The sequence below is a fragment of the Leucopleurus acutus genome (genome assembly GCF_964270905.1).
Source record: "Leucopleurus acutus genome assembly, chromosome: 12".
NCBI lineage: Eukaryota > Metazoa > Chordata > Mammalia > Artiodactyla > Delphinidae > Leucopleurus > Leucopleurus acutus.
Window position 1 is genome coordinate 7,460,057 of NC_139154.1, and position 27,491 is coordinate 7,487,547.

Here is a 27,491-nt window from a genome sequence, read left to right on the forward strand (position 1 = left end):
TTTAAAATCCTGTGCCAAGTTTCATTTGAGTAAACCTTTTTTTTAAGGTGTCCTTTTAGGTGAGTTTGCATGATCCAATCCAAGATCTCATAAAGAGGTGGTTTCAGAAGTTCCTTAATCAAAATGAAAGCCTTTAAGTCTCTATTTTCACAACTGTCTTTCTCGTTCTCTCAGGAAAATATCAGCATTCAGGAAATAACTTCTTGTGAGTTTAAGATATCAAAATATTAAAATTTAAACATTTCATTTTTTTTCTATTCTAATTTCTATTTGAAACCAGAGAATGTAGAAATCAGAAATTTATAAATAGTTGAGTGAGGAAATCATATTGTATGAGGTCAAACAGATGTTCCTTTATGAAACATGTTATACTTTGCAATTTTCTATCCAATGTCTTATAAAAACAAATATTTTCTCTGAGTGATTGGTTTAATGAAAGAAGGAGAGATCCATGGGACAGACTGGGATTTGCTGAGTACCCTCCCATCTCTCCTTCTTTAGGAATTTATAAATCAGAACTAGCTCTAGAAACTTCTTAAAGAGGTAACCATTCAATTTAGTCCTTTATTAACTATTCATTGAACAGTTATAATTTCTTAAGGGTTAACAGATTACTTAAGACTACTTCCAAGTTTGTCCTGTTATTCTATTGTGTGTGTATATGTATATTTTCAGCTTAAGTTCTTTTTTTTCCCTCGGAGTACTAAACTTTTTGAACATTTCCTTAGGATTCTGTTTCTAAAGAATGTTCGAGGAACATAATAACAGATCTCACATTGGACATGGAAAATACAAAATTGCACACTTGCAAAACTGTAAGGGACCAGACTGCATGTTTTTCTAGGCTGGTAGAGAGAAAAGCCTCTCATCCTGCCTGCTTGGATTCTGCTTTGGACAATGATGGAGAGTGATCCCTGACCTTGACTCCAATCTGAGGGAACCAGCCACAGACTGGATTGTATTACAATTGTGGGGAACTCTGTGATCCTCTTCACCTGATCAGTTTCCATTGCATATACGTTATGCATGACACAACATTGGAAGACTGATGGGGTGATATTTGTTCATTTTAAAGTCTCCCTTAAATGTTTCCTCAATAAAAACATGATCCAACACAAAGTGCAACTCTGGACATGTCTAGAAACATTGCTGCTTGGTGACTTCTTGTTCGCTACCACTACCACTCTTAAAAGACCTTTTCACCCAATAAGTCTTAAACACTGAAACAAAGAAAGAGATATTTTTAAAGTTGGTGGTTCTCAAAGTATGGTCCCCAAACCAGCAACATTACCATCACCTGGGAACTTGATAGAAATGCAACTTCTTGGGCCCGACCCCAGACCTAGTGAATCAGAAACTCTGAGAGAGACACCCAACAGTCTCTATGATGCTACAAATCCTCCAGTTGATGTTCAAGTTTGAGAACCACTATTGTAATTATAAACTATGTTCTTTAAATATGATTTCAATGTTATTAGGCATGTATTGAGATGTACAAGTTGATGGCTTGTGAGTTAATGAATCTATCTTCAATAGGTTTTTAAGTGTGTCAGTGGTATAAAATCATATAAATGTGTATGTGTCCTCTCCACAGAAAATCATATCTTGGAGGATGTAAACAAGTGTGTGATAGCCCTTCAAGAGGGGGATGTGGACACTCTGGACCGGACTGCAGGGGCTATCAGGGGCCGGGCAGCTCGAGTCATACACATCATCAATGCTGAGATGGAGAACTATGAAACTGGAGTTTATACTGAGAAGGTGCTGGAAGCTACAAAATTGCTCTCTGAGACAGGTAACCATGGATATTAGGTTTGACAAAAATGTCAGCACCATGATTAATTTCCATACCTGAATCAGTCTGTTTCATTGTTTCCCATAGGTCTTTCTGCTTCTAAATTACACATGATCATAAAAAGGGTGCTCTTTATTTCTTGAGTTTGAATTGGAATACTTTAGCAGAATAATAATTTATTGTTTTGCAGTATATACTACTCTACAGTTTTTATATATAAGCACTTGATTCTCACAAGGACCTTGTGAAGTAGGCAGATTTTTATTATCTCCTATTATGAATGTGAAAATGGAGTTTTGAATCAGTTAAGAAACTGGAAAAAGGTCACAAGTCTAGAAAATAGTGAATATGTGATTGGAACTTGGAATCTTGAACTTGAAAAACATTTCCCTGTCTATTTCTTGAGAAGATAAGGACAACCAGGGAAAAGCATAACAGCTCTAGGTAGTACATGGACATGAAGTAATCAAAGGAGGTAGTGGTTACTGAAAAAGGGTTAGACTTTAATATATGTCCTGCTCCTCTTACAAAGGCTTGCATGCCCTCTTCCAGGGGCATGTGGCTGCCCACTGGGGAATCACGGTCGTGGTGAGACACAGTTACTTATGGGAGCCTGTCATAGCTCTCTGGTACACTGAGATGGAAAAAATACTTATTTCTACTGAGTTAGCACAACAACCCATAACTCTGGATATTTGTGTCAAAGAGTAGCCTATTTTTAGTAGTTTTTGCTCTTGACTGGTGTCTCTTGGCTTCAGACCCTTTCTGAAGTCCCTTATGCCTTGTATATTTGTATATATGGGGGAATGAGAGTAGAGAGAAAGTCCAGGGATGGAGAGAAGACAAATAGAATTAACTTTATATTGGATGGAGTTATGAATGGGTAATGAATCGGGTCCTCTGTATGCGTAGAAGGAACTTACCTCAGCATCAGTGGGAGTCTTCATGGGTCTATATATGGAATTTGGAACCCACTAGGCTTTTAAAAATAGACATATCTCTGAAAGGTCAGATATAGCAGTGTTCCAAGTTCTACATGATAAGACATGTTAGTAGAAACATGTTTCCTTCTACAGGGAAAAGGTTATTTACAAAGACTTCTGTAGCTATTTGTTAGTCTAGAATAGCATGGAAAAACAACAGATAAACAGACATTGATTGCTCTCTGAAATATAAGCAGAAAAGGACTAGTGTAATATCACATAATAAAGAGCACATCTAGGGATCGTTGCTCTTGAGAATCCTCACAGACTTAGAATTACAAATAATAACAATAATAATACGATATATCCATAATTCAAAAAGAGTCATGTACCACAATGTTCATTGCAGCTCTATTTACAATAGCCAGGACATGGAAGCAACCTAAGTGTCCAGCGATAGATGAATGGATAAACAAGATGTGGCACATGTATGCAATGGACTATTACTCAACCAAAAAAAGAAACAAAATTGAGTTATTTGTAGTGAGGTGTATAGGCCTAGATTCTCTCATACAGAGTGAAATAAGTCAGAAATAGAAAAAAAAATACTGTATGCTAACATATATATATGGAATCTAAAAAAAAAAAAAAAAAAAGGTTCTGACAAACCAAGGAGCAGGACAGGGATAAAGACACAGACGAAGAGAATAGACTTGAGGACACGGGAAGGGGGAATTGTAAGCTGGGACGAAGTGAGAGAGTAGCATGGACATATATGCACTACCAAATGTAAAACAGATAGCTAGTGGGAAGCAGCTGCATAGCACAGGGAGATCAGCTGGGTGCTTTGTGATCACCTAGAGGGGTGGGATAGGGAGGGTGGGAGGGAGACACAAGAGGGAGGAGATACTGGGATATATGTATATGTATAGCTGGTTCACTTTGTTATAAAGCAGAAACTAACACACCATTGTAAAGCAATTATACTCCAATAAAGATGTTAAAAAATAATAATATGATATATCTACATTGTAATTAGCTGAAATTCAGCACTATTTTTTTTTTTCAAATAGGCTTGCCCTTTGCATTCAGTAGAGCAACACAATGCAAGCCATATGGTATTTCTTTTCTCATTTGGAATAATTAGAAACAGTTATTTTACTCTCCAATTTAAGGACTTTTTTTTCACCCTTAAGGAAACTCTGTCACATTTTTGGAGCTCTCAGTTCCTGGCCCATTACCTCGATTTTGTTACAAAGTCTCAGCTTCCTGTGGTATATCTGACACATAGCAGCATTTCCTTGGATCTGACACTGAGTGAAGAGTGTCAGAAGTTTCAACTCATGACTGGTTGGAATGATTACTGCCGCAGATGACATGCAGAGCATATTGCCAACTTATAGGCGACTTTGTACGCACAAAGACTTCAGCGTTGTTCAAGAGACATTTTAGATTTCTTTCTTATTGAGCCTTGGGGTGCTTTAATAAATAGAAGGAGTGGTGCCCATTGGGTCAAAACCGACATAAAGGCAAGGGCAGTGTGCCTAGCTGATGGAAATATTTTAACATAATTTTCACCCAAAGTCTTGAAATGTAAATAATATTCTGGTTGAAGTTTTTTTAACTGAAAAAAAAAATCAATGAAACAGAGCAATCCATCCTGGATTGTTGTTGCTAATGAAGATTTTGCTCTTATTTGTCAATTTTCAGATCTTTAAAAATTCTCATCTCAGCCCTTCCTTGCAGTTTTTGAATACTTGGAGTACTTAACTAAAGGCACCTTCTTGATTCTGATGTCCACATCCAATTCATAATTGAACAGAAAAGATAAGCAAGACATTTAGATTCTTTCTATTTTTCAGCATCTATTGAAGATCACTAGGAAAGAAGCCAGGTAGAAGAGAGTGAAATAAACAGTTTATAAATAACTAGTAGAAAATGGAATACATGTCAAGGAAAAGTAGATATTAGTGGGCTAAGAACTAGAATATACAAGGTATATAGATTATTTTGCTTCTGTCCCCAGTGGTTCTTCTCTTTCCTAAACAGGAACAATATGGTTTCTTTATGGGTAAGTAGAGAGGTTGTCAAAGAAATGAAAGCAAAATCTTTAGCTGTGTGCTTCCCTGGTGGTGCAGTGGTTGAGAATCCTCCTGCCAATGCAGGGGACATGGGTTCGAGCTCTGGTCTGGGAAGATCCCACATGCCGCGGAGCAGCTGGGCCCGTGTGCCACAACTACTGAGCCTGTGCTCTAGAGCCTGTGTGCCACAACTACTGAAACCTGTGTGCCTAGAGCCCGTGCTCCGCAACAAGAGAAGCCACCACCATGAGAGGCCCGTGCACCACAAAGAGGAGTGGTCCCACTCGCTGCAACCAGAGAAAGCCAGTGCGCAGCAACAAAGACCCAATGCAGCCAAAAATAAATAAATTTATTAACAAAAAATAATTTAGCTGTGAGTAGAACAATTGACATACTCACGGATTCCTCATGGAGGGAGAATGCCTCTGCTCTGAAGCCAGCAGGGCTTAAGAGAAGGGATGGTGCTCTGTCACAATCGCACTGGTAATCTGAACATGTGGAACATGAGGTTTAAAATGTGTGATCTATATGGTGACTTAATACCTAGCATTTCTCAATAAGAAATTTCTCTATGAGAAACAAGCTAAAAAAAAAAAAGCTTTAGCTGTTAAAATTCACTGGTTACTAATTAGAATTGTTGGGGGATGTACTACACACATGGAGTTTGAGGAAGAACATAAGATCAGTTCTGTGATTATGGTTATGCAGAGTTTTGTAGGTTATATAGATTTTATAAAATGGATTTGTCCCCTTGTCAGTGTCTGGCTATGCTAAGGAGGGCCACGTCCTTCAAATAAAAACTCCTATACAGATCACTAATACCCAAATTTCTACCTTTGGGCTAACATTTTGCTTCTGATTTTTAAAAAAAATCTTAATGCAATGTTTAATTGGTCACTTTTTTATGCAAGTTTATCAAACTTTGTCCTGAGAGTACATTTTATTTTGAGGAGAGAACATGGAGCAGTGGGCAAGGAGTGGAAGGTGACAGGAAGAAGAAGAAGAAAAAAAGGAAGAGTCCAGGACATGGAAGACAAAGCATCATGTTTTCTTTTGCCTTTCCACCAACCTACCAGGTTCTGCCCAGTTTTATATCTGAGTTGTTAAAGACCCTAAGGCAGAAGTTCTCAACCTCTGTATTATTGACATGTGAGTCTTGGTAATTCTTTTTTGGGGTGGAGGCAGCTGTCCTGTGCATTAAGGGTGCTCAGCAGCATCACTGAACTTACCCCACTAGATGCTTATAGGACCTCTTCCCTTTCCCACTTCAAGTTGTGACAATCAAAATTGTCTCTAGACATTGCTAGATGTTCTTGGGTGGACAGAATAACCCCCATGGAAAATAACTGCCACAAGAGAAATAATATTCCATAATAAGAGCAACTTTAAACAAGACTAAATGGAGCCTCTGCATGATGGCCATAGGGTACGGTGAAGGGAATGGAGTGAGAGTCTATTACCAAGCATGAAAAAAAAGGGGCAGAATGCTCAAAAAGTCTTAACTAGACCAGACTTTGCTGCTAATGGGGTTTTCAAATACAGGCCAACCTCTGTTTAAACATGCAAATGATGCAGGGGTGGGTCTCTGTAGAGAGAACTCCCACTTTACCTTCACTGAGAGGCTAGAAATTGAGAGAGATCCAAAGAGTGATGAAACAGTCTGTAGTTAATTTTCCATAAATTACTTTACTTAGTAAAGAGTAAGTAAATTTTTTTGAAGAGTGCTTTTTGTCTTGATATGAATGCTAAGTTAATTTGAAAACACAATTTTGTGGATTATTAGTATGTTAAAATTCTAGGGCAATATTACATTAAAATTTACCTATTTATTTTTTATAAAACTAATCTAGGCAGATGAAAGCACAATAAACTTGACATACATCAGACTCATTAAATACTAACATGTTTGATGGGCTCTTCAATAAAACCTGAATTATAACAAATTGCCGATAGCTTGGTAGCAAGTGCACCCAACGAGACCCATTTTTAGAGATCGCATTTGCAAAGTCAGATTGCTGTGGAAAGTTGAGGGGCCTGAAAGTCCATTCAATGATATTATGTTTAAAGTAGCTCATTCTTCACAGAACAGATTACATTGAAATGCCATTTTTGTAAATTTGATGGCTGATGTAAATTTGTGACGATGTCAATATCATCAGGTTGAGAGATCTTTGAGATGCCAGCAGTTCTTTCTTCAGAGGGAACCCAAAAAGAATAGAAAAAAATAGTCTTTTTAGTGAGGATTCTGTTATTAAGCACTTTGTAAATGAAAATGAAAATTCCATTATTTTGGAGAACATGTGGGCCAAACAGATGGTATAAATTTTTTCAAGACTTTTTTTTTAAAGAACAGTTAAATGTTCACAGAAAAATTGAGGGGAGGCTACTAAGATTTCCCATGATTTTGAATCAATTCCCTTGATTCTGCACATGCATGGTGTCCCCCATTATCTATATCCCCTACCAAAGTGGTACATTTGTTACCATTGATGAACCTACACAGACACATCATAATCACGCAAAGTTCATAGTTTACATTTTGGTTCACTCTTGGTGTTGTATACTCTATTATATTTGGACTAATATATAATGACATGTATCCATCATTATGGTTTCATACAGTGTATTTTTCACTGTCCTAAACATTCACTGTACTCCATCTATTCATCCCTCTCCCCCTCCCAATCTCCTGGTAACCACTATCTTTTCACTGTTTCCATGGTTTTGCCATTTCTAGAATGTCATATAGTTGGAATCAAATAGTATGTAGCCTTTTCAGATTGACTTCTTTCTCTTAGTAGAGATGGTATAATTTGTAATTTCATGCTTCTGTTATGTAAAGTTTTCATAAAAGAGTTTTTTTTTTTTACAGCATTCCTATGTATTTTGCCCAGTAAGAGGAACAGATAGAAAGCACCCAAATTAGAAATGATAATGAGGGGTACCATTGTGTCAGTACAATGTATAGATGAAATCCATGTAAGGAATCAGAAGAACTCAATTCCTTGACTTCTAAATGTGACCTTACACAAATTAGTTAATGCCCCTGAGCTTCAAGCTTCTCATGTATTGCCTGATGTTTCATCATCTAAGTATGGTCAATATTATTGATTTTGGGACATATGCTTCACTGTTTCTTGTCTTCCTCATGACTGCACTCAACATGGACAATCACTGCCCATGAATCCTCTGTATAGATCCTCTGCTCCACCCGGACAGGTGTATTTATTATTTTCCAGTTAAAACACATCCATGCTGTTCCCACTCTTCTTCCTGTCATCTTCCCCATTTTCTCCTCCTCCTCTACATCTGTGTATTGAACTTATCCTTTAAGATCTGACTCAGGTCTCAGCTAGAGACAACAGGGATCTATTTCTATGAGTCTGTTGACATTTATTACATCCTCTTCAGTGTCAATGGTCCACAGATAGATTGTCACTTCCTAGAGGCAGGTGTTCCTGTACGTGCCTTGGGCCTAGACAAGTATTATCACATCATTAGCCTTTAATATGTATGCATTGATTAAATGAATATGAAAAATTAAGATATGACCTTTTTTTTCAGTGGAGAATATATCCACTAGCAGCAGCCTTAGGCTTATAACTCAAGATTCCAGGATAAGTAGAGATGCTTGTTTTCCTCCTACTTTCTACACATCAAAGAAGAGCAATCTTCTTGGCCACTTGGGGGTATGCTTATTTCACTTGGACTGATTTCTGTTGCTCGCGGGATCAAGTTTTATCATTGGACATGTCTGGGTGACCTGACTATCTCCGTGACCAGAGGCAAGGGGTATGGACAGAAGTAAGATCAATATCAGAAGAAGGTGGTAAGGACAGATTATTGGAAAGACAGAAATATTAGGTATTAGAGATAGGAAGGACTATTACAATCTGTCACTTCTCCGTGACTGACCTTGAAATTAAATTATGAAAGTAATGAATTTCCACAGAAGCTGTAATGACTGAGATTCAGTTCAGCCTAGACTTCCTAATATATTTTAAATACATTTTAATATAACCCTTACTATTGGTGTAAAGCATTTTATTTCCCCCTGAAAGGTCAAAATGATTACAATATGGAGGAAATGTCTTACTAAGTGGTGGTTGTGCTAGTCATGGAGGTGGGAAGTCAGAAGTGTAGGAGGAACGAGAAGGAAATTTCATTCACTTAATAGTCCTTAGACAGGCAACATGTAGTTTGTCTCAAAGCCTCTTCCATATGTCTGAAACCTACATACTTGAAGTATTGTACAGATCTGGCTGATGGTTTTTAATATCGGTATTTATTTGTTTTATCCTGAATGCAAATGCAAGGTTTCTTGCTCAGAGAACAAACTTCTTTCTAATAACAATAACGTTGCCAGTTCCCTATACCTCGTTCTACCACTCAAGGCAGTGTGATAAGGTCAGATAAAGTCTGCCCACACGAAGGAGTCCATACTACAGGAGAAGAACCACGAAATTATGAATCTGAGAGTTTATATAGCAATTGGTGCTCAGCTGTCTCCCTCCCCTCCTGAGAGGGAGAGAAAACCCTTCACTCTTTAATGTTAATAAACTCTCTCCAGGAAAGGTCCCCAGGTTGTTACAACCCTTTAGAATATAAATGAATGGCTCCTGGTTTTATTCCCTTTTGAAATGTAAACACCTATCTCTGGGGAGATAAACCCGTAAATCTCTTTCCGGATTATTTCACCAATTTAGGACTACTATTGAGTCATACCTTGAACCAGGTTACCAGTCATTTTTGCTCAGAAAGCCCTGGCCATGCAGAAATATGAAAATATCTTCTCTATACTGGCTTGTTTGTAAGTAATATGTTCTGCTAGAATTCACACATGACCAGCTCTCTCAGCGTGAGAAGCTGAAGAACCACCTGAGAAGAATACAACTTGAGAAAATAAGAGAAACACTTTAAAAAATATATATTTATTTACTTTATTTATTTATTTTCATCATTTTATTTTATTTTATTTTTTGACTGCCTCGGGTCTTAGCTATGGCATGCGGGATCTTCGCTGAGGCACGCAGGATCTCTCACTGAGATGCGCAAGCTCAGTAGTTGTGACGTGTGGGCTTAGTTGCCCCGGGGCATGTGGGATCTTAGTTCCCTGACCAGGGATCAAACCCGTGTCCTCTGCATTGGAAAGCAGATTCTTTACCCCTGGACCACTAGAGAAGTCCCAAGAGAAACAATTTTAGCCTGATAATAAACTTCTAACATGGAAGTGGAGGTGGGATAGGATGGATATAGGAAGGCTCACAATTACACATTTATGTAGCAACATAGTGGAAGAAACAGCACTTTTCTAGTGCCCAATTTTCAAAGTAAAACTAAAAGGAAGACATGAATTTCCAGTTCTGTGTGAGTCACATCATAGACTCATAATCCTGGGGACTGCAAAAGACATGTTACTTCTTTGTCACTTCAAGGATATGAGGGATCAGCATCCATGGTGCTGGGGTCCACAGGAATTGGTGGCCAGGGTATATTAACTGGGAACAAGTGAGGCAGCAGTAAGTTCCTTTTACCCAGAACCCCTACCACGTCAGCAATAGGTGTTGGAATCAAAGAAAGGAAGAATATGTCAACAATCACTTGAATGGGAACATCATTAGAATATTCCAGAAATAGTTTGATTAGGAAAAATAAGAAACTATGCTTGTAGCTGGGACATAAGACATAAGACATATGGACATAAGAACCAGAAAGATTCTGGATATTCCTGTCAAGTTGACCCCTAAATTACCTCCCCACTTGGTTTGCCTTTCTATATTTTACCTGTTCTCTAACGCTAGCTGATTTCTTCCTAGAGAAGAAGCGAAGTCTTCTGTAACCATACCAGCCAATCCCACTCCTCTGTGCCCCATTACTCACTGTCGCTCATTAAGGTCCTACCAGGTGTTGCAAACTCTGTGTTTGCCCATTTTTCTGTCTTAAGGTACCTCTCTGTTCTCTGTCCCCCTTCTATTTTCTATCCAGGAGTGTGTGTGTGTGTGTGTTTATGTGTGTGTTGCTTCCTAATTTAATTTTAACCCCTTGAGATCTGAGACTACCTCTTCATTTCCTCCAGCCTTGATGAGAGTTGAAGCTCAAAAATGTTTATTAATATAAATAAAAAACATAACTGATGTAGAATAATACCTTATTTTAGGGGTTTTTCCCTTTTTAAAAATTGCATGTTTAATGATCAAGATCAGAATCTTTTAAACTAAGAGCAATAAATTCCTAGCAGTTATTTTATTACATCTTAAAATTTAAAATCTCATTGACGCCAAAATTAACTATTTATCAAGCTAGGTTTCTACAAACACTGTAAGCTAAATAAAGCATCATGTTCAGTTCTTTACTCATTCCTTAAGTTTCAGAATGAAATGTGCCATCCTTTCCTCTTAACTTATAAACAATTTGTGATTATTTTTGAAATGCTGATTTTAAAATGTAAGAACTTTCCAAGCAAGCATTTTCTTTCCCTGGGGAAAGGAATTTGTGTCTAGACAAAAGCAGATGCATGCTGCCTGATTCTCTTAGGGTAGTTATCGTGGACAGAATTTAGAAGATTTTTTTTCCTTCTTCTAAACAGTCCTTTTTCATCTTTCATCAAACAATTCAGCTCATGGGTTATGTATGGCCTTCTGGAGCTTGAGTTTGATTTTGATGTTTGAAATGTACATTATAATTTTCCAAACATGAGTTTATGAAAATGGCAGCCTTTAGGAACTCCCACAGAGGGAACAGATGACTGACTCTGACGAAAGAAAGTCCAAGAATATACACAGCATGGAAGAATTAGGACTAGCCAGGAGGATGCTGATGGTTGTCTAGAGGGGTAAAAACAGCTGACAAATAGTCACCAGGGAATAGGGAGCAGATTAAGCTGGGCTTCTTTCATCCTGGCTCCTAGCTTCCAGAGCTCAATATCTTCTAACTTGATGAAGAGTTATCAAGAGAAAGCACAGTGAAAGCTAGTATATCACTGGCCTAGACAGAGAATTATTTCAATTTAGAGAGTTTAAATATTATTTCCATACTCCCTCCTCCACATTTAAAAAACATTTGAGGATACTTTACTCAAGATTCACATCCAATTAATCAGCTAATATAAAATAGTAGTATGCATTTGAGGTAGAAGGAAAACACTTTCACAAGAATATTAGGTTAAGCTGAGAGGTTTTTTAGAAATAGTGTCTAATTTGAGATAGGGAAGCTGGGTTTGATTTTTTTTCCAGTTACGAGCTTTTTGGTAAAGTCTCTAACTTTTAAAGGTTTCCTTTCTTCATGGATCTGGTGAGGTCATACTGTAATACAGTGTTTAACACTGGCTTTCTTGGCAATGAAGATAAAATGAAAATTCTAACAGTGAGTTTATAAAATCTTGTCCTGAGGGCATATTTCATAGGAAATTCATTATTAAAAATGCAAAACCATCAGAAAGATGATGTAGTCCTGCCAAGGAGAGAGAAGGGCATAAAAGCAGGGAAATTCAGTTTTCAGATAAATTGTACCAACTTCCCAATTTTCAGAGATTTCAACACTAATTTGTGTGCTATTTTCAGTTTACTTCACTCCCACAAGGCCCACTTTTTGGTGATGAATCATGTACGTAGTTGTACTTCCAAGCTCCATCCAAAGGAGACCGGATGATTTTGCCAGCTGTAAACAAAGAAAAAGGGGGCGTGGACGGGTAGATACAAAGGGTCATGGTGTGAAGATGACAATTACAAGAAACATTTACTGTGAATCTTGTGTGCTTGGCACAATGGGAAGCATCTTACATACATCCCACTTTTTAGTCCCTTGAAGGCAAGATCATATTTATTTTATTTGCCACTTTATCCTCAGTGACTAAGTACTACCTATGTTTATATTTAAAATTGTATATAAAATTTGTAGAATGTATTATTTTTAAACCTTATGTAAAACCAGAAGGCCAGCTGTTTTACACTTGTGTAAACTGAGGCTCAAACTGGTTAACTTGTAAATAAATATAATCAAATATCAAGATTCAATTAAGCTTCTGCCTGAGTGTAATAAATATACCAGAAACCTAGACCAGCATAGCTGCTACAAATGAATGAACAGAAATTTTAATATGTCTTTCTGACTATTTTTACTGTTATTTCTACTTCTGGCATAGCATATTCTATTAGTTAGCTATTGCTGTGTAACAAATCACACCAAAGCTTAATGGATGAACATTACAAACATTTACTATCTCATAGTTTCTGTGGGTCAGGAGACCAGCACAGCTTAGCTGGGTGGCATTGCCTCAAGATCTCTTGCAAGGATGCAGTCAAGGTATGGGCCAGGGCTGCAGTCATCTCAAGGGTCAATTGGTGAAAGACCTACTTCCAAGCTGACTCACATTGTTGTTGAAAGGCCTCAGTTGCCTTATTGGACGTAAGGCCTCAATTCTTTATTGGCTGTTCACCAGAGGCTCCTCTCCATTACTTGCTATGGAGGCTTTTCCATAGACCAACTGGCTTCCATCAGGGTGAGCAAGTGAGAGCAAGAAAAGGCAAGGAAGATGGGAAGCCAACACCTTTCTGTAACCTAATTACCAATGTGACACCTTATCCCCCTTTCTATATTCTATTAGTTAGAAGCAAGTCATTAGTTCCAGCCCACTTTCAAGATGACAGGATCATACAAGGGCATGAATACCAGGAAAGAATGGCCCATCTCAGAGGCTGACTACCACACATACATATTTGCAAATGCATAAAGATGGGACAAACAATAAGAGTGATGACTAGCATAATTAGGATAGAATATTAAAACATATGAACAGATCCCACAACATGGATTTAACAGGGACATGTTTAACTTCTGCCATAATGTACCTATTTCTTCGTGCAGTGCCTTCCATTGTGTCTAGATAGAGCTATGCAGTATCTGGCCAGGAGGGGAGAGGCTAATAACAGATCTAGATAGTGAGGAAATAAAAGCCAAGATTGGAACAAGGTGATTGGAGAGGAGAGTTGGAGCAGAGAAGGACAGATTTGAGAAATTGTACAGAGAAACAAGACAAAGCTAGTATATAATTCAAAGGTAACAGTGTACATGTCAAACAGAAGAAAGAATCTAGTGACATTACTAGGGAACATTTCATTTGACTTAGTATCAGAGATTCAAACTTTAATCTCAGAAGAAGCTGAGTGGTGATGAAAATCATAACCAGTATTAGAGCGAGTGTGCAAAATCAAGAAGTAAAGGTCTGGATAATGCAAGAAATGCTAGCTAAGTGTTTCAACAAGATTATGGCCACTCTTGTACTTGTAGGAAAGCCTCTACATCTACTGGGAGTGCATGGGTCTATAAATTACATACAGTAATGAAATAGCCTTTGTTCATGAGGTAGACTTATAGATCCACTTGATTATTTCTTGTCCAATAGATAGAAATGTAAGCAGCTCTAAAAAGAATTCTGAGCTCAAGATTTTGAAAGGTCCCTGTTTGGGATGGGGGGACCCTAGAACATCCTCTAATGACTTAATTATAGGTCATGAAGTTCTTTACTAAAGTTACTGAATCAATATGAAACAATGACCAGTGGCTATGGTTTGTCCTCCATCATTTTTGAGTGTTACCAAAGCAACGAATATGTTACAGCTTCAGTTTGTGTTAGTTCCTACTTCTACACTAGTAAGACTTGGAGCTTCAGACTCAAACAGGCTCCTTTCTAATTGATGATGCTTCATGGATGTGCTGAACTATCAAGGTACACACAGAGTCTTGTAAATGCCAGTCAGACTTTCTTCTGGCCAAATTCAGGCCTGAATGATGGTTTACATCATTCTCTCCTTTATATTCTCTTCTCTTAACCTGACATCTAATTGGGGGCTGTTTGAATAAAATTGCTTAGAAATGTCTGATAGAAACCATTTATAGGAAAGAATCCATTACCTACAGAAACATCATCAAGTAGTATTTTCCTGATGTAGGGGGATACTAGAGTTGCCCCCACAGAGTCTCCCCAAATTAATACTTTCTGGCTCCAGTTACTCTGATTAACACCTAATTCTCTGCCTAACTTCAACTGTTAAAATGGAAGCATCATATCTATTTGTAATGGAGAGGGTGTGATTATACTGATTCTTGTACTGGAATTGGCCACAATTCTATCCCGGTCCTAATATTTTATTATCTTTTTAGATTATTTCCAAATGTTCTCATTCTTATTTTTTCTATTTTATATTAACACTTATTAGACTGGCTCTTTCTCTAGAACAGAGGCCTTGTCTATTTTTTTTCTTTTTTATCCTCAGTAATAAAATTTGTGTAAGGAACACGCTCAAGAAAGCATGTTGGTTGACTGCACCGCCACAACTGGATGACCCCTATGCATGCAGATATGCTAGTTTGGCTTTGGTCAACTAGTCAAGTATACAATAATAAATCTTTCTCCATGCTCAGTGGTGAAGCTTCTACTCAAGTGGTCCTGAAAGGATTCTGAGCTCAGGTTTTTGAAAGGTCTCTCGAGACCAAAACTAGAATGCCCACTAATAACTTGGTTAATGACTCATGAAACTAATAAAATTACTGAACTAATATGAAATGATGGGCAGAAAGAGAACGACTCAGTATGTTGAATGTGATACTGCTCATTTTGTCCCTGAAATACTTGGTGACAAATTATTTCCTTCTTACTTCCCATTCTTTCACTTCCCATCCTTCTCCCAGCTGGATATAGCTGTGCCAGAAGCATAATAAGGGCTTAAGATGCAATGAATGAAGAAGAGATGGTCTCTGCCTAAAAGTGACTCTTGTGGGAAACAGCTGACATACAGAAATGGCAGACAATCCTCATACAGTGTACTAAGTACTATAATAGTGCAGGCATAATTAGGATGTTATAAAATTGTAGAGAATGGCCAAATTTGGAGTGTCTTGGGATTAAGGAAAGCTTCACAATGGCAGACAATTCTAAACTGGTTGTTGAAGATTGAGGAGGTATTCAGCAGGGACAAAGAAAGTACATTTTAGTAGGAGAGAATAAATTGATCATGGACATGGTATGACATCGTGTGTCTCTGTCATATTTGAAGACCTAGAAGTAATTCAGTCTAATTGGAACATTTGAATATATGTAGGAATAAGTGGGGAGACAGAGACAGATAGGAATTATAGTCAGGTGTCAGATGTTTGTGTTTATGTCTTGATAAAGAGATTTTATGGTCCCCTCTATATTAAAAGAAGTCATTGGAACATTTACAGCAGGGCATGGACCTTTTAGGTGGTTACTCAGAGGCAATGGAGTTGGTTGGCTAGTCATTTCTACTGCCTCTATTTAACCTTGGATTCGGTTCTTATGGCTGTCGGCAGTCCTATTTGCATCTTTAGCACAATGTTTTGTTCATTTTACTGACTCACCCTGTGCTCTAAAATTTCACCTCTGAAGTCTCTTAGGAGGATTCAGTGCAGATCTTCCTCACCTCTGTTTTAGGATCTCAATCAACACTAGAATAGGTGACCTTGATTTTTATATGCATACTTAACTCTGATTTCATTACTCCTGGAATATCATCATTCTGTGGCCTAGTGTGCACTCTGCATACAAAAATACAGTGAGAATTTAAAAGTTTATTTCCAACTTTGATCACCCCTTCAGGACATAAGCTATTAAGAGCAATCCAGGATTTCTGATAAATAACAGTAAACTGGTGTCTACATTTTTGGATGTAATTCGTAAAGTAGAAGGAAGCTTCTATTTATATAATCCTATATCAGAAATTCTGTTAATATACAATGTGTGAATCACAAAGGCAATGCTGTGTTTTGTCCTAATTAGGGAGAGGTAGAATCAGCATCATATTTGAAGTACTTTGAGACTGTTTCTATCTCAGTATTACTTTGAGGGTATTTCATTTTTCAAGCCCTATTAAAGTGTTGGAAGAATTCATAATTAAACTAACATCTTAGGTTCTGTCAGGATGGATCATTGTTCTATAAACTTTTGTTTTTCTGTCTTATCACTTTAAAAACCAGAGAGGATAAAACTAAAACAGGAAAGAAAGCAGCAATGTGGAGAGCAAAAGTATGTTGGTTAAAGAGTTTTAGCTGTTGACCAAGCCCTAAATAAATAAGTATTGAATGCACTTAGGAACAGAGCATGGAAGAAAATTTCCTTAAGGGTCAGACCCAGAAAAACACTGACTTGTGGTAAGAGAAATGGATGTCTTGTCAGTTACAATAAATAAATATCAAATGGAATGTGTTCAAATTCTAGGTTTTATCAGCTTGAGGAATAAAATAAGGTCATTGGAATATTAATGCTAAACTGCCCTTTGAGCCCCTATTTGAAAAGTAAGGATTCCACACCACTTCCTCTACCATTTTTCCTCCTTGGAAAATTGATGGTATTTTCTCTTCCAATCTCTTCTTTCTGCCACTTCTGACAATGCCACATCCACAACACTGTTGTTCCTTCAAAAACTGCACCTCCTAAATCTCCCAAGAGAGATTCTGTATTCCATGCTGGAGCAAACAGAATGCCCTCTGCCAAACTTGGTGTTTCAGAGTAGTACTGGGTATGTTTTGGGCCCCAGAGCATCCCTTATGAGAATGGTCCCTTTAGAGTTTAGCTTTCTTCTCTCTTCCTTGAGAGAATCAGTGCAGAGTGGAGAAAGAGAGCATATCAATTCCTGCATTTTCCTCTTCTCCAGCTCTTCCTCGGAGTGACCTTGAACAAATAAAACAAAGCAACACAATCCCACTTTCCCTTTTGGACTTCATCAACGGTTTTCACTGGGAGGGTCTACTAGATAGGGACTACTCGACTCAGTTTTCCAGCTGGTGGGTCTTAGTGGAATATTAAGCATTTGATCACAGTCAACATTTCTGAGGGTCTTCCTCACTTAATACTATGGATCAAATTGGATTCTATTATGTTTGGGCCATGAGCTAGAACTTTATTTTTTCAGAGCCTTATTCTATAAGGAGAAATAAAGCCTTCAGGGTATTATGTTGATCTCTTTTTAAATTTGAATTTTGAAAAGATTCAAAAATACAAAAGGAACAGAGACTCATGTAACTGACACTCAGCTTGTACCCCAAGGTATAACAAATATTATTTGGCAATATCTGATTCACATTATTATTTATTTCAAAAATAAGATATACCTGAGGCCTCCTTAAGACCTCTACCTAATTCCATGCCTCTCCTTCTGCTCTCAAAGGTAACCACTATAACTTAAGGTTACATACATCTTTTCAGAACATGTGTAATAAAAATGAGTATATGTTTAAATTATGCACAGTATTCTTGTGCATTTTAAAATTTCTCACAAATGACATATCTTTTTAGCTTTCTGTTCCCAGTAAACACTTAGACCTCAGGACTTACTCGATTTAATATACTGGCTATTTCCTGATTTACATCCTTAAGTTCATTTTGTCCCATCCATATATATAGTCTGTGAACCTGGGGTGCACAGATCACAGTGGTTCCCCCCTGAGTTAGAAGACTCAGAATAGGTCTGGGTTAGAGTCTGTTGAAAGAGCTTCCTTAAAGCAGTTATTATCCTCAGGTTTAATGTAACTCTTGTTATTATTAACTCTTGGAATATTCAACCTAACAAAAAACAACTGTAACTCTAGAGACACAAAGACATTCCTGTGCCCCCAGTGTACTGAGTCTCCTAATCAGTATCTCCTCAGAAGTCAGCATTTGGCTATGCCCTAGCTAATTTCGCAACTCACTGACTGGCTCTGGAAAGCATCATTTGACTAGATTTTGACAAAGCATTTGCCAAAATGATATGTTCCCATTTTTCATTCCATCTATAGTAGAAGGTTTCCCTTTTTTCCACATGCTCAATAAGACGGATATTTTAAGTTTTAATTTGTTTGCTCATCCTCCAACAGGTATGAACTATCTCATTATTTACATTGTAATTTTTCCACTCATTGTAAATTTTCCACTCATTAGTCAAGCATCTTATGTATTTATCAATAATATGGGATTTCCTTGTCGTGAATTGCCTTTTCTAAACTTTTGTCTATTTTTCTATTTTTTCCTTATTGATTTGTAAGAGTATTTATCTTACATACATGGAGGAGTACCAGTCACTTATCAGTTATAAAAAAGGGGCAAAAATTTGAGCAGCTAAGTGCTACAGATACTATCATATACATCTGTAAAATTGTTGATGGTCATTATGGCAGCTTAGATATCAAATGGAATTAATATTATTTAGAATTTTGAGTTTAGGAAAGGAAAGGAATTTGTAATTTCGCTTAAGAAAGATACTCATGTGAAAATGACACATACAAAAATGTTTTCATGCTTAAGGAGATCAGTTTCAATTATCTAGATTATTTAGAAATGTAAAACAGTTTATTCCCACCACAAGTGTATAGCTGAAATGGTCTTAGTTTACTGTGGTGGGTTTTAGAAATATATTTTCATTTGATTCATATTTGCAGCAATATTCTCAATGTCTTCCAAATTCCTTTCATATAAAAGCAATTTAAAGGCCCAATTGAAAAATTCAAGTAGTATAGAGAACCATTCATAACAATTTACTCACAGAAGGAAATTCACCCCTTGCCATGCTTTGGTTTTGATAATTTCTGTTGAAAGAGTGGTTACTCTGTTTTCCTCTTACCCTCCTTTTTAAATAACATTTGACTTTTCCTAGTAGAAATACATTTTTTAAGGAATGTTTTATCTTGAATACTCTGACCCTGGAGAGTAAAGTAATTTAGCAGAGTTTCTCCCACTAGGGATTAGAATGGATGTTAAAGTATCCACAGACTTTGAAAATGAGTATAACGATGAATCAGGCCTGAAAATTCAGAAATGGAAATAGATGAATGACGTTTCTATTTTATTGTCCTTGTAAATAAAAAGAATTGTGCTTTTGGCTTTCCTTTGCCATATGAATTGATTGTTACAAAATAACAGCTGAAAAAATTGAATTATAATTTTCAAGAATCAGTGAATCAGCAGCATTTTTTAAGTAGCCGCTAAGTTTACTTTCCACAAACTTCCAGTGAGTATGTAGTTGTCCTTATTTAAGCAAAGAGGTGCCCACATTTTAAAATGTTCATATGTATCCTCTTGCACATCAACAAAGTTCTGGGAAAATGGAACAAAATCAAATTATCTTTGAGTCCACTGGTCTCTTTTCATAGCCTTTCTGATGGAATATTCTGGGTGTTCCGTCTCCCCTCTTACACAGTCTTTTCACAAGCCTCCCTCCACAGCCATCTCCCCACCTCCAGTGTCTCAAGACCTTCATTCCAGACATAAGTGGAATGGATTGGATCATTTCATTTACATTTTACTATGAAACAACATAGATTAAAGTCTGCTATTCAACCAGCTATGACTTTAGCATTTAATGTTAGGTCCATATTTATTGAGGCTTTCTAAAGGCCAGATGTCATCCAGTGCATTTGTATGCATTATCGCATTGAACCCCAAGGTAAGAGCTTACTATCATATTTTATATACAAAGAAACAGATTTAGAAGAGTTAAGAAAATGTGGCCAAGGTTTCACAGCTAGGAACTAGCAGAATTGGAACTCAACTCAGGATAACATGAAACCTGGACTCACATACACTATTCCACACTACCTTAGGCAGGTTTCAAAAACTTGCTCTGTTGCATACCATTGCCATTCAAGGAGTAACGGTTTGCTTTCCTTGCTGAAGGTAAGTGGCACAAAGATCACTAAATTGGATCCACTCCAAAATGGACAGGCAGGCACCCAGCTTCATTGAAATGTTGGGATACCCAGAGCCTGCCATCTTCCCTAAGGGCTGAAACAAGGGAGTATGGAAGAAAGATTGTCTAATCCACTGCTTTTCACTTTGTTTAACACAGTGATGCCACGCTTTGCTGAACAAGTGGAGGTTGCCATTGAAGCCCTGAGTGCCAACGTCCCTCAACCATTTGAGGAGAATGAGTTCATCGATGCTTCTCGCCTGGTATACGACGGTGTTCGGGACATCAGAAAGGCTGTGCTGATGATCAGGGTATGTGAGGTCTCTGTAGCTCGGAGCTGAATGGAACTTTTAGTAGGGGCCCCAAATAATTTACTCTTTGTTTTCTTAATTATTTAGTTTAACTTGGTAAGCTGTTTAGCTCCTCATCTAGTCAGACAATGGGGACTTTTTACTTATAAAGGGATGAGTGATCCCAACAAGCCTAGATCAGCACTGAATATCCTGAAGGGTGATGTCCTGCCTACTTCTTACACACATTGTTGCCTAAATTTGATACCAACTTAGGGGTGCCCCTTCCATTCCCTATTGCTAACACTATTTCCTATTAGAATCAGAAAGCCATGCAATGGAAAGAAATGAAGATCACCCAACTTAGTAGTATTAGTGATAATGATAATAATAATGATATTGATAATGACAATAAAGTGATACAGAGCTACCTTCTTCTTGTAACAAATAATTAAGACATTATAAATAAGGCTAAATAATCTTGCAGCAAACCTCCCCTATCACCTACCCTACTATCTTCCCATCCTCAGTCTTTTGATATCAGGTAGGTGTGAGCCTTCCAAACCATTGTCTAAGTAATTATATATAGACACACACTAGAAAACATAATACAGCAGATTTTAAAACTCATATAAGTGTTATTTGCAACTTGCTTTGTTCACCCAATTCTATCTCTATGAAGACACATAGCTTACCTCATTCCATTTAACCGCTGCACAATATTTCATCATGAGTTGAGACTATTTTTTCTCCTTGCCTGATTAACAATTTGGCACAGTAGGTTTCAAACACTTTTCTTAGCCACAGAACTCTTTCTTAGTAAACTTAAATACATGTTCAAAAGCATAATTGATGACACAGATATATTTGTGGGTATTAGGATTGAGGCAGAGAAGATACATCTGTGGTGCTAATCTTAAAAGCCTGCTGTCCAATGGAAATATAATGTGAGGCACATTTGTAATTTTTCATTTCTTAGTAGATGTGTCAATAAAGCAAAAAGAAACAGATGAACTGATTTTAATAACATTTTATTTACTCAAAGGTATCCAAAACTAGCTTTTCAACATGTGGCACTGGCCACATTTTAAGTGTTTGATAGCTCCATGTAGATTGTGGCCACCATTTTGGATGAGGCAGCCCTAGACTGTGTCTCCATCTTCAGCCTCCATAGCTGTCTCTGAGGCTGCTCAGTGAAACCATGAGTTAACTGCTGAGCGCATCTTGAAACACTTTCTCTCAGGGTGATCACTGAGCATCTAAACCAACATTCCCTTAAACACAGTAACAATCAATTTATTTTCTGTGTGTGGTCCCTCAATACTTGAAGAAGTATCTGTGATTTATTGTTCCCTCTCTATAATACACACCTACACATTGCATAAGTTGTATCAGACAATACTAGTTATACGTAACAATGTGGAGTTCAACTTTGGACTTTGGAGACTGTCAAATATATTTCCTGTTCTTCTAACTTCCCGCATTTTAGATCTGTCAAACTCTTACCATCTTTCAAGACCTGGCTCAAATCTTCTTTCCCTAAATTTTCTCCTTCAAAAATACTGACCCTATTCTTTAGCTACCTATAACTCTTTCTGCTTGTGATCATAATCGTTACACTATTTCTTTTAATGTCTATTACCTTCTTTAGACTGAAAGTTTGGAAAGCAAAGACTGTATTTTTTATTTTCCCTTCACTGTGTTGCATTGTCTGGCACAGTGCTTAATACTGTGTGTGTTGGGGGAAAGAAAAAGAGATAACTATGCAGATGGGAAACTGACAGAGAGAAAAGGTATGAGAACTGGAGGTGAAGTAAAGGAAGGATAGTCAGTGTTTTAAGCCTGTAACAAATTATATCATTTTTCCCATTATATACTAACTTGTGAAATAAAGTAATAGACCATGAGAGTTATGTTTTCAAAGCATCTGGCACTAAATTCCACTATAATTCTCAAGACATATTCCCTCTTTTGTCATTTTTCTGCTTTGTTAGCCATCACATTTTTGTGACAACCATTCAGCTGGGAGGCTGAGGAAGTTTATAGCCATCATTCATTTATTCATTCATGAGCTGTAATAAACCATAATTTTAGATAAAAATGCCATATCTTTGTTACATGAAGTGTCATTCCTCCATCTTGACATTTTAAGTGATTTGATCAGATGGATTTCACACCACTTAAAACTTAGGAAGGGAGAAATGTACAGTATGTACAAATTGTTATTTTAAAAATCATTCTCCATTCAGCACCGGAATGGCTTTATTTTGTGCTTAAATTCTTGGTTTGCTTTCCGTGTATGATGGTTAGGTCTACTTAAAAAGAAAATCATTACACTAAGTCAAGAAGAAAGACAGTAAGACAAGTAGAGCTCTTTCTCAGCAAACCTGGCCATGCCTCCTTCTTCTCAAAGTATTGATTATGCTTTGGAAAAATAAGAATTTTTTTCCCAAAAATAAATGCAGAAAGGACCTTGAAAGGTCAAATTCTCCATCACCTTGCCTCTCAGCAATCAATACATATTTAATGGTGACGTTAGTATGTAGGCACTCCAGGCCAGCTCCAGGCAACCCTCTGAAGCATACAAAGCTTGTCCTTCCTGTATTCCAACCGCACCTTTCAGGTTCCTACTTCTCTTTGGGAGCAGGTCAACTCTCCCTCTGTTCCATAAAACAGTTTTTTGTTTGCTTCTTGCCAAGGCATGTCTTTGGTGATCTATCAGCTACATAGGAGTTTTCTGATTACCCTAATATGGTAGTTTAAAAAATGGATAGACAAATCTGGCACACCAACATATATTTGATTCTCATTATTTGCAGTAGTTATATTCAGTGAACCCTGAATTAAAGAATACTGAAACACTGCTTCTAGGGGGAATTCAGGGTTAGGTTCCTGTGAGCCTCTGGTCACAATTTCATCAACTGCTCACTATATTAGATTGTTTTATGTTTTTGTTTAAAGACACTTTATTTAATATACATTGTTGATACATGAACATTGAACTCATGGCCAACCACACTATAACTCACGCCTGAAGGAAGCTTATCTAACCAATGCATTTTCTCTGGAAGGTGCATCACAACCTTCTTGCACTTAGGAATGCTAAACAGCACCTCAGCACATACACTTGAAAGCCATTTTAAGCAGGGAAATAACAAAAAGCACAAAAATGCAAAAATGTGGCACTAAATAGACTGCAAAAAGGATACTTGTTTACAGTACAAGAGCTGAAATAAGAAAGCAGAACATTGTGCTGTATGACCTCAGCTGGAAATTTGCACATTGGGTGACTCAAAGTTTTTGCCACATTGCACACACACGCTTGTGAATAACTACAAAAGTATTGATTTAGGGATTATGAGAAACTTTAGTGAGTAGGCAAATTCACAAATAAAGAATCTGCAAATAAGGAGGAAAAAGTGTATATTTAAGACACAAGGAGTTAAACATTTAATATTGGAAATTAAAGTAGCATAGAAGGTGGTAATATCTTGGTGTCAGAATATCTGTATTCAACAAAACAGTAGTTGCTTCTCATAGAATGACCACGACAAAAAATGATATCTGTACATTGAACTTTTGTAATTGGAACCCATTAATTTGGTTGCATATGAAACTTTTGAAAGCAGGGAAGAGAAACAATAGAGCTTAGGACAGGGTTCAGATAAGATTCTATAGCTTAACTTCACACCTCCTAAAATGGCCATGAAGATGCCCTGGAGCATTGCAAGATATTTTAAAATGTCAAGGGAAACACGTAAACATCCCTCAGATACTGTGTGACATAGTAGCTGAAGGTGGCTCACAGTTTAAACATTAGGTTGGTACATTCCTTTTGATCATATATTGATCATATCATGTATTTGTGATGCAGGGTTTCTGGTGGTTGCTGTGATAAAAAACAAGCTCAATGGATGTTCAACTGTATTCCAAGGTTTGAGAAGTAATGCAGTATGCAACAGGCACTAAATTGTTAGGGCCAATCAACTTAATCCATTTATATGATCTAACTGCTTAAGAAGCAGAACCATTAGTTTTCTTTTGTTTCTTAGCCTAGAGACACCATGAAAAAATTACTGAGACAATGTTTGAAGCAATAAAGTTTGAGAACCTATGGCTTAACTATTTTGGGGTGGTTGTCATGCTAATTTCCTTCTCTATGCCTCAGTTTCCTTATCTGTAAATGGGGACAAATATTACTGCAGCTATAAAGTACTAGTATAGACCTGGCCTTAGTATGTTCCCAAGAAATATTTCCCTTCCTCCAACTTCTGGATGAAATTTATCTTCATACAATCAATTAATGAGATAGAATTTGTTAAATTAGTCAGCAATATTATCAAAATTGCAAAGATTGGAGTCAGAATATTTGTCATAGCTAGAAAATAAAGCGTTGAAGAGACTTTAGAAACAACTTATGTGACAAAACTGATTTACCTATAATAGATTGCTGTTATCAACATGGTCCCATAACATTCCTAGTTTTGTTTTCTTAACTCAATTAAAAATAATTTAGTATGATTTTTAAAAATTTTTGGTAATTGGATCTTAGTCATTCATTCATTTAATGACTTAATTCATTTATAGAATTCTTACTAGATGTCCTACTGTTGGAAGTGCCCTGAATACAGAGGTGAACAAAATAACAAAGGTTCCAGTCCTCAAAGAATTTATATTCCTTTGGTGGGAGACAGAGAACAAACAAGTAGATATAACATACTAGTTAATGTGAAAACGAAGGCAGTATAAAGGGGAGAGAGCACAGGATGGATGTGGGTTTTATGAAGGGTGGCCACTGGGTGACATTTGGAAAGATACTTGGAGAAGGAGGAGGAAACAAGCCATAAGAGTATTAGGGGGCTTCCCTGGTGGCGCAGTGGTTGAGAGTCCACTTGCCGATGCAGGGGACACGGGTTTGTGCCCCGGTCCGGGAAGATCGCACGTGCCGCAGAGCGGCTGGGCCCGTGAGCCTTGGCCGCTGAGCCTGCGCGTCCGGAGCCTGTGCTCCACAACGGGAGAGGCCACAACAGTGAGAGGCCCTTGTACCGCAAAAAAAAAAAAGAGTATTAGGGGAAGTGTGTTCCAGGCAGAGAGAATGGCACATGTGGCCTAAGAACCCTATTGAATCAGAGATGGGAGCCATTGAAGTTTTCTGAGCAGGGCAATAACATGATCTGAGTTAGAGCTTAAGTGGAACATCCTGGTTATACTGGTGAGAATAGGAAGTGTGGTGTAAGGGCAGAAAAAAGGAGCTAAGTTAGGAAGCCTCCTGAGTAATACAGAATAGAGATGCCAGTGGCCAATCTGTCCTGATGAGGGAGATTTTGTTCTATATTGGCTTTAGGAAATCTTTAATTCTGCTTTCTAACTTCCAATCCATTCCAGTGATTGGAGATCTGTTGGGAAATCCTTCTTCATGCATCCCCCAAACTCTCCTGTTGCAGTTGCCAAATTGTGTCATCGTTTTGCTCCCAATGAAACACATTTACATTTGAGCTGTTCATTTAAATTGTCCTTACTACATTTTTCACATGTCCTGGTGAAATGACTGTAAATTATTCGGCTTTTTCTCATTTTGCTTCTTTACAGAAGCTGTTGTAGAGAAGATTGAGCATTTGATTGGGAAACTGAGGCAGGTAGATTGATCTTGTATTGCAGCTGACATGTGGTGTGACCCTGGAAAAGTCACATGATCTACTTGGGCTTCTGTAATATGCACACATTAATCGGATAGAATTATCTTAAAAGGGAGATATTTTACAGGCCAAATACTTTATTAGTAGAACCATGGAACCAAGGGTAGGTCAAAGTGGTTCTTTATTTTTATAAAAAGGCCTTCCCTGAGAGCACCTAAGGACAAAATTGAGAGGTTTGACCTTCACTCTCCAGCCTCCAGTCCAGTGAATTGCATATTTTTTCTATTCCTTTTACCCTATGACACTATCTAATGATACAAGTCTAATTATCTCCGGCCCATTTGCAGGCCATCAATATTTTTCCATGTCTCCTTTAATTTGTGGAGGTCCTTGACCAGTCAGAAATTAACACTCAAAATGAATAAGTTAAAAAAAAATAACAGCATGGATAGGAGACACAATTACATGAAATTAGGAAACTTCACATGCACAGAACTATGTATATGGGTGGCTTGGATGGGTTTGCTGCACGGTTTAGGCACAAGAAAATATTTTAATCTCATCCATTTGTCTGGTGGTATTTGTGATGGTTAAAAGCACTGGAACCCTCGACTTGCTAGGTGTGGTGCCTTGGAAAATTTACCTAACAACTCTGAACCTGTTTGTATGTCTATAAAATGGGGATTAAATTTATTTCATTAGGTCATTATAAGTATTAAATCCTTTAGCTGAATGCCTGACCCATAGTGGTTAGTAAAAAATGATTGCTATGATGATGATGATGATTGTAGCTATTGTTTACTAGGTGTATATATTATTATTAAGCATAATAATGATCACTATCACTTATTATTTTAGTTTACTTTTATTGTTTACCAGGCATTTTCATATATATTTGATCCTAGAATCCAGTGAGACAGGCAGGGCAAGTAGCAGTTATTATCTCCATTTTATGAGTGAGGAGGTAGAAAAGCTCTAAGTAGCTTGTGAAAGACACACAGCCTATCAGCGGCAGAGTTAGGCCCCAAATGTTCAGGTCCCCTGGGTCCATATCCAGGTTATTTTTTTTTTCATTTTTATTTTATTGTT

General features: G+C 37.4%; 1 protein-coding gene across 4 annotated transcripts in view; it reads left to right on the forward strand.

The window, feature by feature from the left end:
* CTNNA2 (catenin alpha 2) overlaps positions 1-27,491 on the forward strand; it is a gene marked incomplete at its 5' end in the record, with an annotated part of 1,047,388 nt that overhangs the window by 945,617 nt on the left and 74,280 nt on the right. For all 4 annotated transcript variants that reach the window (XM_082851289.1, XM_082851290.1, XM_082851291.1 and 1 more), the window contains 2 exons: positions 1,595-1,795; positions 20,636-20,787. In XM_082851289.1, the coding sequence (XP_082707415.1) occupies positions 1,595-1,795; positions 20,636-20,787 (353 nt within the window). The remainder of the gene's footprint in view (positions 1-1,594; positions 1,796-20,635; positions 20,788-27,491) is intronic.